General features: G+C 39.1%; 1 protein-coding gene across 1 annotated transcript in view; it reads left to right on the top strand.

Annotated features, from left to right (window-relative positions):
* SOS2 (son of sevenless homolog 2 (Drosophila)) overlaps nucleotides 1-18,223 on the top strand; it is a gene marked incomplete at its 5' end in the record, with an annotated part of 41,594 nt that overhangs the window by 12,194 nt on the left and 11,177 nt on the right. The window contains 7 exon segments of the mRNA XM_010017798.1: nucleotides 646-756; nucleotides 2,895-2,993; nucleotides 8,654-8,781; nucleotides 9,168-9,790; nucleotides 12,834-12,915; nucleotides 13,610-13,732; nucleotides 17,226-17,329. Coding sequence (XP_010016100.1) covers nucleotides 646-756; nucleotides 2,895-2,993; nucleotides 8,654-8,781; nucleotides 9,168-9,790; nucleotides 12,834-12,915; nucleotides 13,610-13,732; nucleotides 17,226-17,329 — 1,270 coding nt within the window.

Below are 18,223 nucleotides of genomic sequence, written 5' to 3'. Positions count from 1 at the left end.
CACAGCTTCTCTGGGCACCCTGTGCCAGCGCCTCAGCACCCTCACAGGGAAGAACTTCTTCCTAATATCTAATCTAAATCTCCCCTCTGTCAGTTTAAAGCCATTCCCCCTTGTCGTATCCCTACCCTTGTGAAAAGCCCCTTTCCAGCTTTCTTGTCAGCCCTTTTAGGCACTGGAAGCTGCTCTAAGTTCTTCCCAGAACTTCTCCAGGCTGAACAAGCCCACCTCTCTCAGCTCCAGCCCTTCATGGCCTCTCCTGGGCTCACTCCCAACAGGTCCATGTACTTCTTACGCTGGGGGCCCTGCACTTCTTTCTGAAATGTCGTTCTTTATTGCCAGAGAAGGTAAATTGCCATTCAGTGTAAAATGTGGGTGGGATGAAAGCAAGAACTTCCCTTCAGTAGAATAAAGTTTGTGTTAGTGATAAATACGGTGAGACTGGGGAATGCTGAGAAAATGTTGTGTACATCTCAAATTTAGAAGTGAAAAAGGCTTGTGGTTTACTGAGAAGTTATTTTGCAAAATCAATCTTGTCTTGAAAAGTTCTGCTTATACATCAGCTTATTAAGGGAATTAATTGTACCAGCTGGGAGAGAAATATCTTGCATCCTTCATATGTTTATATAATTCTCTGGTTTTCTTTAGGAGCAAGCCTTTGATCCATATGAAACCTTGTCCCAGGATATTCTTTCTCCACAATTTCATGAGCATTTTAATAACTTAATGGCAAAACCTGCTGTTGCTCTCCACTTTCAGGTGAGTGCAAATGAGAAATACTGAATTGCTTTAGGTCTCATATGTCAAAGGTTTGAAATTGTCATTCTTTATTTCCTACTGAGGACCAAATCCTTTAGATTCTGACCTATTGTGTTGTAAGATATCTGGACTCTTGCCTCTTCCTGTAAGAACTGGATATAGCTCTGTGCCATCCATACTTTTTTTGCAGGTTTTTTTGTCCTCACATCAGACTCTCTTACTTGAGAATAGAGGGTGACTTCTCATACCTGCCACTTGTACTTCTGTTTTACCTTTTAATGCCAAACACAGGCACCCAGGCACAATCTTTTCATTTTCTTCCATGCATATCTAAGGCCTCCTTGTTCAGCACTGAGGCTGGGACTGGCAGTTTTTCTTGGATAATTTCTTTAATAGAACTATCCAGCAAGATCATATGTGATTTGTTAATATATATTTTTTGGGTTTTATTGCTTCCTTCTGTCAGTGTGGCAGATCTGTTAAGGGCTACTCCTCAGAGGACTGAGCTTGTGTTCAGAAATGCACTTGGAGAAGCTGCTGAGCAAGTGTTTGGTCAGTGGTGCTCCCAGCTAAACCTATTATAGTAGTGCTTAGTTTATAGGGTTCACTGGGGCGCAGCTTGTCTCTGCAAGCTGAGATTCCTCTGAGCCATTCCTTCAGGGTGAGTGTTTCCTCTTCAGCGATGAGTGCTTAGTAAGCCTGATCATCTCACTCAAATACTGCTTGGTGAATGAAGTCAGGCCCTTTACCCACCTCCCTAGCAAATTTAAAGCCCAAAGCCCTATTCCATATTAAATTGGTAATCAAGTAATTTGACTGTGAATCTGGCCTCCTTTTTGACTGTCCTCACTATAGAAAGGTTTGGGCTTTCCTGGGGATGTTTCTTCACACTCCTCCAAGCCATGACATTAAGGCAGACGTCCAAGCTCTGGGCCATGGATATGTATGAGCTGTCTCTGGCCATTGCAGGGAGACACAGCCAGAAGTTTTAAATGGGGGGAAAGGTCATTTCCAAAAAGGAGATCAGATAATTCAGTTTCCATTCAATAGTTATTTTGTTATGGAAGATGGAAGGGATTCACTATCCTTTGGAAAACCTCTCCTCATCTACAACCTGAAGTATTGTGTTAATTAACTGCTGAGAATGGGAAAAAAATTGTAACTCATTTTCTGGGTCATAAACTCGTGATTCTCAGTTTCGGAGGGAGAGGAGATACTAATGTCTTCAGTACTTGATGAGACTTCTATATATGTAATGGATATAAACTGGAGCACAATGTATGTAACTGGGAGGAGAGGACATTAGAGGGAAATTGGTGGCGAGTTTATTCGATTGTATGAGAATCCTGGCTGGTCTTTAACATTCCACTGTTTGCTTTAAATTCTGCAGCAAACTGTGGCCCTAAACATGTGGCCCTACCCGTTTTCAAAACATGTTATTTTGGAAATGGGTATTAGCTTTTTTCAAAATATAGTCAAGCATTCTCCGCCTTCTGGGTTGTGGCCGTTGACTGGGGAATAAGGTATGCAGCTTAGTCATAAACATGGCATTATTTTAAGGTGTTGTCACCTTGAACTAATGCTATTAATTGAGTTCTGCACAGAGTGCCGAAATACAAAGGTGGTACAGATTGCAATACGTGAATTAAAGGATGCTTATAAAATGACTTCTGGGTGGCTTAGTCCTCTAGCTTCTTATATTTTCTGTTTCTAGCAAAAAAATGGACCATCCAACTAGATACCATTTTAAGGAGAGAGATTGTGCCAGTACTTGCAGGAGTTAGTGGTGGTTTTGGAGCTATGGGTTCACTAGTGAGTATGCATTAAAATCAAAATGTATTGATGGAAAAGGCTGCTTGCAGTGCCTGGAAGATGGTGTTTGGTGTTACAGATTCTGTTTGCTTAATATTAGAGCATTTATGTGTCTCTGAATCTTACGATGAGTTTCATTAGACAAAAACCTTTTGGCAGACTTATATTGTTCTTTCTTACTAATAGATGTAAGCATAGCGTAATGTAGAACGGAAGGAGCACCCTGGATGTGTCTAGCACAACCCTCTTACTCAAAGCAATATTAACTTGTCTAGTCCCGTTTTGAGTATTTCAGTGTAATAATCATGTTTATTTTCCGTTTGCAGTCTACTGCAGAAGGGTTTAAAGAAGCTGTACGATACGTCCTCCCACGACTCATGCTTATCCCAGTCTATCATTGTTTGCACTACTTCGAATTATTACAGGTAAATGAAGCCACACTCTTGTTTCCTGCCAAAACCATTTCTTAATACGGAGAATCTGGGCTTTTAAATAGGTGATTAGAGGTTACTTACTGTTTCTGAAAATTGAGAGATTAGAAAACATTCATTTGACACCAGTTAGTATAGGTCTGAAAAGTAATGTTGTATTGAAAAATGTTCAAAAGCATCTATTGCTCCAATATGGACATTTTAAATAACTGTATTTTATTAAATAAACCTTTACCGAACTTGAGTTGTAATATAGTTTAAAATTTAACATGCAAATATAATTTCTGTTTCCTTGAGATCTGATTTTTTTGTCCATTCAGAAAAAGCTACGCATAATTCAGATCAGTATTCTCAGTCTCAAGTCACACTCCAGTCGCAGCTCAGCTGGTTTTATTTTGGGGGTTGGGGAGGCACTTCCTTTCAGCAGAATCAGAATAATTCATTCTTAACGTTCACCCATTTGTCCTGAGTCCTAAGTGGAAGAAATACCACACTTTTCTCCATATTGAGGAGGAATTCAAATAAGCACTATTATTTTCTTACTTTCTACGAAATGACACTGATGAAATCTCAGGCTTTATGGAAGTCTGATTCAGATGATAAAAAGTTATTCCTGTAGGACATATTTCAGGGGTCTTACCGTACAAGTTGTTTAGGTTGGCATCTAGTCTGCATTCATAAGCAATTCTGCCTGTTGAGGCATTACTTATTTTAGAACAGCCGCGGTTGGTTTGAGTGCAAATCACTTGCACATACTTTATTGTTACGTGCACTAGCAAGGTGGTTCACATCAGTACATATTTCCCTTGGGTATAACAACTAAAAGCCAAAAAGTAACTAAGCGTGTATCTTTTTGCTTACAAGCAAATGTTTTTGCTGTGAGTTATGACAAGAGAGGCCAGCGGTCAGCAGAATTTTAACATCTGAGATCTATAATAATCATTCTTGAGTAAGAAAAAGTAATGTTGCTGTAGAAAATGCAGTCTCTTTTAAAAAGCTCAAATCTGTAAGTATTTTTCAAGTAGATGAGGATACTGTAAAAAAGGTTTGTCCCTTTGTGTTGGGAAAGTTATGCTTATAAGAGTAAGTGAATTATTAACTAACTGGGATATACTTAAACAGGTGAAATATGCTGTGGCTATAGGCTGACATTTTGAAATAGTAACAGAGATCACAGTGATACTAGCAGTGTTGTACCAGCGTGCTATATGCTCTTTGTATTTCAAAGGATTTACTTGTATAAAGGAAAAAAAGGAAACTTTGCAGCATAGACCTTGCATATAATAAAACAGAAAAATTTCTCAAAAGAATCTGAATCCAAAAAATAGCAGTTAAGACCAGATCCGTAGTTAGCACCTGGCACATAGTCCTTTTTTTCTCTTTTCTTCAATTTCAGTCTTGTTTTCATTATGACTGCTCTGATTTTTTCATGTCTTGATATAGATAAGTAAAAATAAGGATGTTTTGTTTTGACCTGTGAGTGACACATCTCCAATGTATGGTTAACCAATATTTTGTAGAAAGGTTTAAATCCAGGTGGTCTCAATAGATTTTTAATCTTTAAGCATTTCTATTAATAGTCAGTTTAGAAAACAGTTAACAAAACTTAAACAACCCCCCAAAATACAACAGACCAGCCCAAAACAACCCAAACTCTCCACCTGAAAGGAGGTTGTAGCGGGGTGGGGGTTGCTCTCTTTTTCCCAAGTAACAAGCAACAGGACAAGAGGAAATGGCCTCAAGCTGCTCCAGGGGAGGTTTAGATTAGGTATTAGGAAAAATTTCTTCCCCCATAGGGTTCTCAAGCACTGAACAGGCTTGGTGGTGGTTGAGTCACCATCCCTGGAGGTAATGTGGTGCTCAGGGACATGGTTTAGTGGTGGGCTTGGCAGTGCTGGGTTAACACTTGGACTTGATGACCTTAAAGGTCTTTTCTAACCTAAATGATTTAGTGACTCTAACAGTCAGTGAATTTTCCTCTAGATTACTGAACTGTGTCTATTAAGAACAGAAACTTTACATTGCCATAGGTTTAGTGTTTGCCTTCATAAAATTTCATAAAATTTATGTTTCTATAAGGACATCTTCCAAAAAAAAAATAAACTGATCAAAGAAGTAAAGCTCATATCTCTCATTAATATTGATAGGCTCAGGTTATACATGCATGTTTGTAAAATTCCTCATATCTTTGAAGAGTTAAGTCTGGCAGATAGTGCAAAACCATTTTGTTATTTATTTGGTTTTAAGTTGGAAAATACAGCAACGTGCTGCATGAAAGATACTCCTAGGCAATGCCTTTTTTAATTAGGGAATTTAGTGGTGAAAATGATTAAATTTGACCTTTATCCACAGTATACAAGATTTCTGAATAGAATTAGGATTCAGCTGCAGAGGCTGACACTTGACTGTCTCGAATCCTTCTAACCTTGTAAGCATGAGCAGAGCAGAAATCTTAAATATAGGGAAAAATGGTAATTGCAGAGTCTTTCGTTGTGATCACTTTAGTTGCAGGTTTAAAAATTGAATTTTATATTGTAGTTTGAAAACAAATTTGCAGCAGTGATTTTTTTTAACAAGCAGGGTGTTTTTAAGGATAAAGTATTTATTCAACAATATATTATAAATTGATGGTACTGCTTCTCTGTTATCATTGTGTTTGTCTCCAGGAACAATGGTTGAAAGAGACCTAGCAAAAATGGAAGCAACAGAATACTTAATATTTTTATGGGTTCAGTAGGGAGAGAAGCTAAGATTGAGACTGTTACTCTTAAAGTTACCCAAAAAACCCTAGTGGATTGGGAGGTAAATAAAATAATGAATGATTTACAGAAGTGCAGGCCTCGATGTTTGCTCTTTTACAAAACTAAAATGAATGAAAGTGTAAAAAAATTTTGTAGATCTTTTCTCACTGGTGTAAAAACCTGTTTGTACAGCCTCTGTTGCAGGACTTGCATCAGAAATTCCTTTTTGCACAAGCAAGAGGCATAAGGGCTGGATGTCATTTGGAGACACCATGTTGGAATAGTTTGGTTTGGCAGGTTTTCATGACTCTGTAGAGGTCACCAGCAAATGCTCTTTGAACACCTTAAGTCAGGTTATTGTTCAGGTATTGACAGAAATGAACCTGCTGTAGGTTGATTTGGAAGGAATGATGATAGCACAGGTTGAAGGAAGTCATGCTAAAGAGGTAAAACAATCTTGAACAGAAAATTAGTAGTAGCAATCAAAAGTTGTTAGGTCTTGCAAACAGGTAAGCCAAGTACATTCTAGTTGTGTGCTGGCACAGGGTGCCCAGAGGTGCTGTGGCTGCCCCATCCCTGGCAGTGTTCAAGGCCAGGTTGGACGGGGGTTGGAGCAGCCTGCTCTAGTGGAAGATGTCCCTGCCTGTGACAGGGGCTTGGAACTGGATGATCTTTAAGGTCCCTTCCGACCCAGACTGTTCTGTGATTTTGTGATTCATCAGACTTTTAAGGTCAAGGTGTGTTTTTGTAAATGTGTCTGTTGATACCAGAGTTCCAGGAAACATTAAATGCAGTGCAAAGAACTCAAGGGGTCATATAATCCATCCAAATCCCAAGCAAGATGTCAGTTAGGTGTACCATTACCTTATCTGAAGGTAAGCAGAGGTCTGTTTGAGTCCAAGAAGGCTGTTATGTATTGAATACAGAGTATATCCTTCCTTCTTATGTGACTTGCAGGCACAAGAATTAGGGATATTCTTGCATGTGACTCACTGTGTTGTTATTAAGCAACCCAAAACATGAAAGTCAGCCTTCCGATCTTTTCTGCTGTTACCTAATCATTGACTGACAGAGAAACCCTGGTCAGTATTCCACAGGATCACCACGGTATAATTTTAAGTTAACAGTGTTCTTTATTACTATTTTCTGATTATTTTCTGTGCCATAAATTGAATGGTTAATATTCTCAGTTTTCCCTTTTGTGAAGATTTACATATCTTCTCTGATTAGCAAGCATGGTACACTTCTGCATCTGGTGTTTAATTGGAAAAATGCTTGTTAAGAACTGGCATTTGGAAAACCAGATGTTAGTCCAGTGATTACAGAGAATGAGATAGCTTCAGGTGATCTGCCTGATCTTCAGGAATCCGTGCATTACATTGTAGAAACAGATTAGATTACTTTCAAATACACATGTGTGGTTGGTGGGTTTTTTTTCCTTTTTAATACAAAAAAAGAGCAAAACTTGCCATTTGATATCTATTAACTGCAAACACAGCTCCATTTGGAAAGGGGATGCAAGAAATTCTGCTCCGCACAAGCAAGGAGAAAGTATTTTATCAGACTTAGTAGCTTTTCCCACATTTAGGATTTTGCACTTGTCATCTTTTCATACCATTTTTGTGTCCTTTGCATTTCTGTGGAGGAAAGGTAAGGAGAAGAAGGGTTTCCACAGAGATAGACAGCTTATTTTTCCCTTCCCTGTACTGTTCCTCAGCTCTTAAACTTCCTGAAAATTTTTGGCCGTGAAACTTTCATTTCTCTAATATGCAAGATGGAGGTTGTTTGGGCATGTGAAAAATAAAACTTTTAATAATATAAATTACGTTAAGAGAGTGGACCAATCTGGTCAAATCCTGTTCTCTTAATTACTTTTAGAGGAAGCTACATATCCTTGCTGAGGGAACATAGTGGGGAAAGGAAAAGAAGGCTTCTGCCATGCTGAGTGATTGTAAGTAAGATTTCTCTTAAAGTATGTAGGTAAAACAAACTTTATCCAAAACTGCGTGGCATTTTGTCTAGATTTTGCTCAACGATCTATTTGCTTGAATTTTCTTCTGAAAAGTTTGTAAGATCTTGAGCATGAAAGGGATTAAAAAGAAAAATCTTATTTCTTTATATTGGTACTACTTTAGGAGTGATCACCTTAAGGAACCAAAAAGAGGAACTCTGTGAATAGGCTTTGCTCAAAGCATATTGCTACAAAGTGTATAAAAAGCCTGTTGAATTTCCTAATTCAGAAGGTTTCTGCCTAGTGGTGGTGACCTCGTCTTTATAAAAAGGAAATACGTAGATTCTCACTGTCTCTATATTTTGTTATTAGTCACAAATTTTGAATTTCAGACTTTTTTTTTTTCTATGTTAGTTTGCATCATGCAAAATTGACATTTCTACTTGAAATAGATGTGTTTGCTCAAGATGGCAGAATTTAGAATGGTAAGAAGCAAAGAGAGAATCTTGGTCATTCCATCTTTTAAATTTGCTCTGTAACGTTGAGCTTGACTCATTGAAGTAATACTACACATAGTTACATAAAGCAGCATTTAATTCTCATCTATTTCAAACTTCCAAACTACTTAATAATATCAGTCACGACACAGGACATGGTTGAAAAGATAACGGGAAAACCAGTATCTGACAGTTTGTGTTGGCTCTCAGTAAAAGGGGAAAAGGTTATCTTTCTAAACTCCCGCCTGCACTTTCCTATTATCTACTGACTTTTTCTATCTGACAAATGTTTTTTACTACATGCATAGCTAGTTTTGAGTCTGCTTCTTGTAATAATGTTGTATCAACTTGAAGTCACTGACTTCACTGAGTAGTGTGGATAACACTGTGTAAGAATGTTTGTCAGTCTTCCAGCCTTCTATAAATTAGACAAATCTGAAAAAAAAAATGTTTATTCTCTCACAGCAATTGCAGTAATGCAGTGAAGATGAAGAGGATCGGGAGTGCTTAAAACAGGCCATTACTGCTCTTCTGAATCTGCAGTGCAGCATGGAGCGCATTTACAGCAAACACTCCCCAAGACGTCGGCCTGGGTAACAATCCACAAAACTGCTCTGGTTTCCCAGAGGTGACAGAGAAGGAGATAAATGATGTGGAAGGAATTGTAACTTTTTTCTTGTTAGATAATGTGTATATATTTCCTTTTCAAGGCATGTCTTTATGCCAGTTTTCTTTGTAAATAGAGTAGCAGCCCAAAACCTTCATGGTCCACTTCTATGAGTAATGTCAGTATCATACTCCTTCCCTAGCCAAAACAGTGCATGTGGCTTATTTGGAACAGTAAGCTTGGTTAGGGCATATTTAGTGCAAAGAAATAATGACATAATTAATTTACTTGAGATTTTTGTGTGTGTGTGTGTGTCTTGGGATGGCAAATGTGGAATGTGCCCATCATGACCTTTTTTTTAATTCATTCAAGGGAGCCAGTCTGTCGCTTCTATCACCGACAAATAAGAAGCAAGCACTTGGCCATCAAGAAAATGAATGAAATCCAGAAAAATATTGATGGCTGGGAAGGCAAAGATATTGGGCAGTGCTGTAATGAATTCATAATGGAAGGTAGCTTGACGAAAATAGGAGCCAAACATGAACGGCACATCTTTCTCTTTGATGGTTTAATGATCAGCTGTAAAACTAATCATGGTCAATCACGGCTTCCTGGTTACAGCAATGCAGAGTATAGACTGAAGGAAAAAATTGTCATGAGGAAAATACAGATTATTGACAAAGATGACACATCTGAATATAAACATGCTTTTGAACTGGTGTCTAAAGATGAAAACAGTATACTGTTTGCTGCCAAGTCTGCTGAAGAGAAGAGTAACTGGATGGCTGCTCTGATTTCCCTCCAGTATCGCAGTACTCTCGATAGGATGCTTGATTCAGTGTTACTGCAAGAAGAAAATGAACAGCCACTGAGGTTGCCCAGCCCAAACGTGTATCGTTTTGTAGTGGAGGACTCTGAAGTGAATGGAATTCCTATCATCAAAGGAGGAACAGTGGTGAAATTAATTGAAAGGTTAACGTACCATATGTATGCAGGTATCCTGTTGTACCTTTGTTATATATATGTTTTTTAAGGTCATGCTTGTATGGGTGATGAAATTAATCCTTTTATCTCTTGTTTGTTTGGTTGGGGGTTTTTTTTTCTGTGTATAGTTAAATGTAAAGCAGAATTCCTATCATCAAAGGAGGAACAGTGGTGAAATTAATTGAAAGGTTAACGTACCATATGTATGCAGGTATCCTGTTGTACCTTTGTTATATATATGTTTTTTAAGGTCATGCTTGTATGGGTGATGAAATTAATCCTTTTATCTCTTGTTTGTTTGGTTGGGGGTTTTTTTTTCTGTGTATAGTTAAATGTAAAGCAAGATTTGCAGAAAAAACCCCACCAGTATCTGTTGTTAAATCAACTGGCTTTGTAAGCAAAGGTGTAAGAAAACATGGGGTATGCAAGTCCTTCCCTTTCCCTTTTCCCTGTACCCCGCAAAAAAAGTACAGGTGGTCCAATAGGAGCCACTAGTATGTTTCCTGAGACCATCATGGCTCTAAAGCAGTTACAGGCTGTGTGACTCTGGAGGAAGAAAAAGGTTGGAGGTTATATTTATTATACTTCAACCTGCTGCTTTGTGAAGGCCCTCAGTAGAAAAGGATGCAAATCACAATCAGCATTTTTCAGACTGTCCCATGAAATGCTATCTTAAACCCACAAAAATTAAACCTGAAGTAGTAACATGAAGTGCTGGTAATGTTGATGAAAATGCTGGATCTTAGGTTTGGAGTGAAAAGCACATACTGAAAGGAAACACAGTGAAGCTGACACATGCTGGTGGAAGTGGTGTGCAATTTTTGTAAAACTACTCGAATAGTAATGGTTTTCTTTGTGTTTTTTTCAAAACACCCTGGTATTTAAGTGAGTCATTTTGTAAAACCGAAGGCTAGATAGTGTGAAGCTGTATATTATATTAAAAAAAAAGCATTTCCCACCTTGAAGCTCAGTGTTGATGCAACTAGTTGGTATGCAAGTAATCTGCAGTTGTGTTGTCTGTGAGTCCCAAGTAATCAGTTTCTAAAATGTGAGGGGGTTTGGTACTTGGAAACTTACTTTTTTTGTTGGAAGCACTTTTCCTGAATGAACTGATGTGTTTGAGTACTAGTTTGATAGTGTAACTTCAGTTTTTATAGCGCAAGTACTTGCCACTTTGCCCTTTGGAATCTTCAATGAAAGCATTGCCTCTTGGGTTTCCGTGTGCTTTTTCCAGTGTTTGGAGCCAAGACTAACAAAATCCTCTCCCTCAGCCTCCACAAGGGCATTTTGATGACTAACAGCATGTGGAAGGACTCTCAGCAGATCGTGGTGGTGCTTTTTGTTTGTATTTAGGTCCAGATACGATTTTTTTAAACTCTGTTGTACATTTGCGTTAGTTTGAGATGAATTTGAAACAGGCTTTGCTCCAGAACACAGGCTTTGCATTTGCAGAATGATGTCTGTCATGTCAGCAAAGTCCCCAGTTGGTACCAGGATACCATGGGAGGTAGCAGATACCGAGTTAAACTCTTGAATTTAAATCACGAGCCACTGTCAGCAGCACATTGCTTGTATTTTCTGTTTCATTGAGTGTCATTTACAAAAATAAATTAATTTCAAAAACAATATAAAGGAACCAACACAGGGTGACGAGCAGAGTAGCAGCCCCCATTTTAAGAGAACTGGAGGTCTTGTCTGCAGAGCAGATTCTACCTGCCTGTTCAGTGGTTAGAGGATGATTTGCTTTTAAAGTGTCATACAGAGTACTGAAGAGTGAATGTATATGTGACATGGAAGCAGAACAGACCAGTGCAGGACTAAGGTGCAAACTCAGCAGCGTTATCACTGAATGAGCAAGCTTGCAAGCATGTTCCTGTATATGGATCCCTTACAGATGTTGAGCAGAGCTCCGCAGGGAATTTAAGCCTTCGTAAAAGCAGTGTGCGTCTTAATCTTTTGTGGGCTTATTGGAGGAAATTTGCTGCCCGCATGTTGAAGACTGCTGGTGTAAGCTACCTGCACCTAATGCTGACAGATTCACGACTATTTGCAGAACAGCAAGAAAAAAGAAACTCCCAACAACCCAAAATCCACACTTCTGAGGAAGCATATGCACATGCACTTGTCTAGGCCTAGTTCTCCTCTAGTTCAGCATTCATTTGCTCCCAGAAGCTGCTGCATATGACACGATAGCAGAGCACAGTAGCAGTGTCTCGCTGCTGTTACCCTTCGGAGAGGGTCTGCTGCAGGGCTGTCAGGATTAGGACCAGATGTTGACCCATCATGGCTCAGAATAAAGTGACTTGTTTATCAGCTTGCTCATTTACGGTCAAAGAAACTCACAAGAGAGTGGAATCAAAAGAGATTAAGGGAACATTATTTCCCCTTTACTATTTCTAATATAGCAGAGTGGGTCTAATAAAACACGTGGTAGCTTGTGGGATAGGCACATCTCATGCAAACACACCTAAAGCAGCAGTGAGAACAGCAGGAGGGAAGTGTGGTGGCTTGTGGAGATGCAGGGCCTTGAACTGCTGCAGGTATTTGCTTTGTAAGGCCTCTGCTGCTTGTCATATTTTTGTTGCTATGGAGGGTACTTATGTGCTGCAGTGTGTGGCTGGGGCAGGTGTGCAGTGTCTGCTGCTGGAGATGTTTTAAGAACAGGTAAGACAAACATTTTGTCAGGGTGCTATAGGTAATTTTGGTGTCAGGAAAGTAAGCAGCCTACCATGTTTTCTTTGTCTTTATAAAACCATGGAATAGCTGCATATTCAAGGAATGGAAGTCATTCCACAGGCCAACACTGAGACAGTTTTTGAAAGCACATGGTGTGTGCGGTTGAATACTTTTACAGGGGAAATGCATTAAAGAACTAACTGAAAATTTCATAAGGAGTATGATTTCAGGGTGGGTTTTTTGAAATTACAGTGCTTAACTTACAGCCTTAGTGTATTTTCTGCAATTTAAACTTTTTCTGAGAATGTGTGTGTGTTTTATTCTTGATAATTTGCAATCAGATAAAAAAAAACACTCCATTTTCTCATTTATTTACAGATCCTAATTTTGTACGTACTTTCCTTACCACATACCGCTCCTTTTGCAAGCCCCAGGAACTGCTGAGTTTACTGATTGAAAGGTAAGTAGTAGACATCCTTTCTGAAGATATTGAAAGGCTTTGTGTATTTACCTGCTCCTTTTCTTCTCAGGTTCTCAGTGCCATGTGGCGCATGTTTTAGTGAAGTTTGTAAAATGGCAACTTCTAAACCAGGGTACAGCAATGCAGTTTTTAATGCAAACTTTTTCTTCCCAGTTTGCTAAATGGGTTACTTGGATGAAGTATTAGGTGGAGCACTTGGAGTGCCTCAGCTGTGGGGTGGTAATGTTTTGAACTGCTTAACTTGACTGTGAGAGTTTATTCAAGTATGCTTAAGTCTCAATGCAGATAAGAACAGAAATGGTCTAAGCAGTTTGTTTGAAAGGCACAGACTCAATGTAAACAACATTTTAATATACTGTGATAAAGCTGCTCTTAAGCTTTCTTCTAATCTTCGCTTAATCAAACTAGCAGGTAGTTAAAAACCTTATCTCCTCGTCTAGACATCTTGTGATGACCAGGAAACTAGTGAATTATCAGGGCGAGAGCTGGGTGTGTTAGCAGTGCATAGCTAGGGGAGGAGGGAATTCCAGGCCAACTGGATATTAGATGAGTTACTTGAGTTTCACCACACTATTTTATTTTTTTTTCTAACTGCAATTGCTCTTCATGTCCTACATAAAGGGTTTGTGTTTTATCTTAATTGCCATCAGTTTTTTGGTGCTTTTATTTGTAGGTTTGAAATCCCAGAGCCCGAGCCTACTGAAGCAGACAGGCTGGCAATCGAGAAGGGGGAGCAGCCCATCAGCGCCGACCTTAAGCGATTTCGCAAGGAATATGTCCAGCCAGTACAACTCAGGTTTATTTGCTTTTAAATTTGTTCTGTTAAAACCAGATTTTAGTTCACTGATTACACGGTGATCCTGGAGACAGTAATCTCTTTTGGAGACTGCTGTGCTGTCAAGTAGGGACTTAATCACTGTCTGCAACCAGACTAATATCCCAAATCATGTACTGATTAGTCATACTGACTTCTGTTGTTGTTGCAAGTGTACTTCGGTTCTCTGCCGCTGACAGCTGTGATCCCCACCCACAAGTACGCTGTATGGCTGCTATGTAAAGCAGATGTGGGTGAGAGATGTATAACTGAAAGTGTTTCTGACTGCATGTTGAATGGATTCCATGTTAACAGGCCCTATGAAGATAGTTTTTCTGTTTCCATTTTTTTCAGTCCTGCTGGTATTTTACTCCCTTTCCCTGCCCAGTTTGTTGTATTTGTACACAGACAGGGACACTCTTGTCTGTATTGCAGAGTGCAGTCTGCTGCAGTGAATCTTCAAGGTCTTGCTGACCAAGCTAACTTGGAGAACAGTTAAAAGTTCCTAGCATGAATGAGGCTAATTGTTTCCCTATAAGGGATCAGGTCGTGAGGAGACACAGATCATGATCAGTTATTTGTTAGAACAACTTGTATTCATTAAACAGTTTTTGTTAGTAACGTGAAGATGTTACTATGAATGGTAGATAACTGTACGCACAGTACCCACAGTTGTTCCATTGCCACACAACAGTCATTCATAGTTACCTGTTTGGAGCAACAGCAGTTTACTCAAAATAAAGGATTGTACTGACATGTCAGTACCTTCAAGGTAGGTGTTTAGAAAGTCACTTAGGCATCCCTTTGTCATCAGATACCTGGGCGCATATATATATACACACACGTATATTTTAAAAATTATATAAGTATGTATAATTAATAATAACTACTAATACTGTAGATTTTGTCGATATATAGCTGCCATCACATTCTTGGATGTGGTCCAAGTTCTACAGCCTCAGTGTAACCTTGATACTTGTGTGTGCTCATGGCCTTGTATGGATTCATAAGGCCGTTAGTGTTCTCAGTTTATTTTTTTTTCAGCAGGACCACTAGTCTCCACAGTTATCAGTCTGCGGAGAGCTTCACACGCTGCCTCTCAGCATGTACTTTTTTTGGTTTCAGCTTGCTATTTTCCAGTAACTGTTTCTGTATCCATCCATGTAAGTGCCTGTGGAGCCCCTTCATAGCAACTCACATGGAATGGGCTTTTGTGGCATAACTGGCTGAAGAGTTGTTGTATTGCTTTTGTTGCTATTTTTTACAGCCTCATCTGGCTTGCAGTTGCTTGGAGACCTCCTCACAGTGCCCCTTTGCATGGTACAAATCTTTGTGCTGGCTGCCATAGCTAAGTAGGACAAATGGTTACCGATGAACTGGAACCTGTAGAAAAGCTTGAGATGGCAATTTCTTGCTATTAATTTTCAAAAACAGTTTATCACTTTTGCATTTGTATGTTATTTTTGAGCTGCTTGAAATCTGTTCCATGTTCTGAAGTTTCCAGGTTCTTTGGATTTGGTTCCTGGTTTCTTTCCTTGTTTGAGAGATTAAGATACTTCTTACTATGATAGTTACTCCTTGCAGTCTACTTCATGCTGTGGTTGGTGAGCTGAGTTCGCTTATGCCTGCTTGATGAGACTTGTGGTTTAAAGCTGCTATTTAACACACCCCCTTCTGTGCCTTATAGTTAATCTTTGACTTTAGGAAATACTACATGTTTCTAGTAGCTTGAAACTCTTAGTTGTCTTACAGCTGAAAACAAGTGTCTGAAAAATTAAGTGTCTGAATGTGAGCTGGTAGGCTGATATGCCCAGCTCTTTGTAAATTCCAGTATTGTTGGTAGCATTGACCCCTACTTCAGAGAGATCTGAGATTTGGGAAGAAGGTGGAGAACATGAAGATACTCATTCCTCCCTCCCTTCACTCCCCAGCACTTACACCCCATCTTGTAGAAAATGCTGTAGACATGCTGTGCAATGCACAGGTATGGAAATGGCAATGTCTTTGACTAGATTAAATACACGTGAGTTCATGAGAAAGAGGAGGTGCTGAGCTGGAAATGCAGTCAGCAGAACCAGGCAATCTTTCTTGCTTTTGCAGTGTTCCTACCACAGTATCGCAAAGGCAAAGACTGATTAGATAAGATTCTGTATTACTGGAAACTTGGATCAAAACTTCACTCCTTTGACAGTTACAAGCTGTCACTGATTTCCAGCCTAAATGATCTGTTTGGGTAGCTGTTTTCTTCATGGGACCTTATTCCTTAACTTATATACTGGGAAGAGGAGAACTATTTTAACTTCTCCATGTATCCACGTAGAGTGCCCTTCGTTTGGCAAAGCTAAACCAGAAACTTCTCTACTGCTCTGACTCACAACAATTACAGATTACAATCAGTTGTCTGCCCTGTCCCGCTCAGATGTTCTTGTCCCTGATCTACAGAGCTGAGCCACCAAAAGTAATAATCTGATACACAATTATCCCTGGTTTATTTTAATATCCTAAGCTGCAAAGACTAGAGGAGTTCAGCAGCACTTGACTTATGGCCGAGCTACTTCTGCAAAGGCAATGGGGCAGGAGTAACCACATCTCACTGTAGCCATCTCTGCTGAGTCTGAGGGCTCTCCATTAATCCCATCACTCTGTCCCACCTGTTGAACTGGCACAGGGAAAATCTGTTGTACTAGCTGATGTCAGAGATTTTTGCTCACTCTTCAGGAAAAGTGATATGCTGCACCTCGATCAATCAAAGTTTTGAGGTGTAAGCTCAACTTGTTTGAAGAGGCAAACAGGTTTTTATTCTGATACATCCTAAGCAAAAAAGGTAGAAGAGCAGTTGTGGTTCACTTTTACAGGCTTGTTTATTAGTGGTCTGTTAAGAAAGCAGAGAAAATTCAAGAGAAAGTTTTGTGTTACCTGTAAAGGAAGTACTGGATCTAGTATGGCCATTTGTGTAATTAAAAAGTTGTGAAAGTAGAGCAGTATACTTACAACAACTTCTAAACTGAAATTTGTGTACAGGAAAGAAACAACTACAAATTGTTTCTTACTAAATGGGAAAACCTAGTTAGCTTTTTTTAGTTAAAAAAACCCTGTAGATTATATTAGAAATAGCAGTTTTGTCTGATTTGGTACATTTTTCCTCTTCTGAAACCACCTCAACGTTAGCATTCTTTATATAAGATTTAGAACCCCCCACCAAACATACATACATACATACATACATATATATATATATATGCTAAGACTGGAAAAAATGAGGTTTTAATTACATGGGGACATCTGTGGTCATTAGTGCCATGCTTAGTCTTTGTTCTGCCCCTTTGTCCATATGCATTTTGATAGTTGTCAACTACACGAATCTGTAACTTGGCTTTTGTAGAATTGTGTTTCATTTGGTGTATACATGGGATGAGCCTTGGAAGTCCTTAAAAACAAACTTTTTTTTTTTTTCCTCTTCTCTCTCCTTCCTCAGAATATTGAATGTTTTTCGTCACTGGGTAGAGCACCATTTTTATGATTTTGAAAGAGATCTGGAATTACTAGAGAGATTGGAGACATTCATTTCCAGTGTACGAGGTATGGTAAATGGTGGTCCCGTTTTTCTTCCACATTTTGTACAACCTGCTGGTCTAACCCTGACAGATTTTAAGCATGAGAATATCTTTACACACCTGAGTAATTGTAATGCCTTTAATTGAGCTGTTTATGAGACTCTCCTTTACATAAGCAAGCTTTTTGCCTGGAGCCTAAACCACTACCAAAAATTACTTCAAGCGTTACGATATTTACTTCTGGACAGTAATGTTCATCCTTGTCTGACTGTAATTCAGACTGTCACCTTCCTCCTCCCTGTGTTGTATTTGTAGAGAATTCCTTCCCTGTTGGTTACTGAGACTAATTTTTTCCAGCTTGTTCTTCTCCCATTTATTAAAAGTTCCAGCTGAAAATCATTATCCTTTTAGGAGATGATACTTGACCCATTTGGTGTCACTTCCTCTGGAGCAACCCCTTACAAACACACAGGTTTTTTTGTCAGCCTATGTGGAGGGCAACAGTGTTAGCATGTCAATGTTAATGATATCCTGGCAAAGCTAGACTTTACTTTTCAGATTGCCAGACCATACATTGGGCAATATAATTCTGAGACAAACTTAAGAGGACGGTAGTTTATCTTCTGCAGAGGCCTCTGTGCTAACAATTGCTGACCAGAAAGGCATAATTCAATTTTGGTTAGTCTCTGAAAAGGTATTTGTCTTGAACTGCTTCAGGTGCTTCCTGTCTTGTCCACTATTTTGTGTACTGTAAATGTTGGCCTGATATTGTAAACATGTATTTCTCCAATCTTTTTGTCCTGCAGTGCACAAGGGCAGCATGTTGCAAAGTTCGCACTTGAAGCTTGTTTACTTTTTTTAGTAGTTCTCCTCTAGGTAGGTGAAGCTAGCAGTCAAAGTGGAGATGGTTGCAGCTGAG

This window comes from Nestor notabilis, unplaced genomic scaffold (genome assembly GCF_000696875.1).
Source record: "Nestor notabilis isolate BGI_N333 unplaced genomic scaffold, ASM69687v1 scaffold16037, whole genome shotgun sequence".
NCBI classification, from domain to species: Eukaryota; Metazoa; Chordata; class Aves; order Psittaciformes; family Psittacidae; genus Nestor; species Nestor notabilis.
Note: the sequence above shows the minus strand (reverse complement) of the source record. Positions and strands in the feature narration are given on the sequence as shown.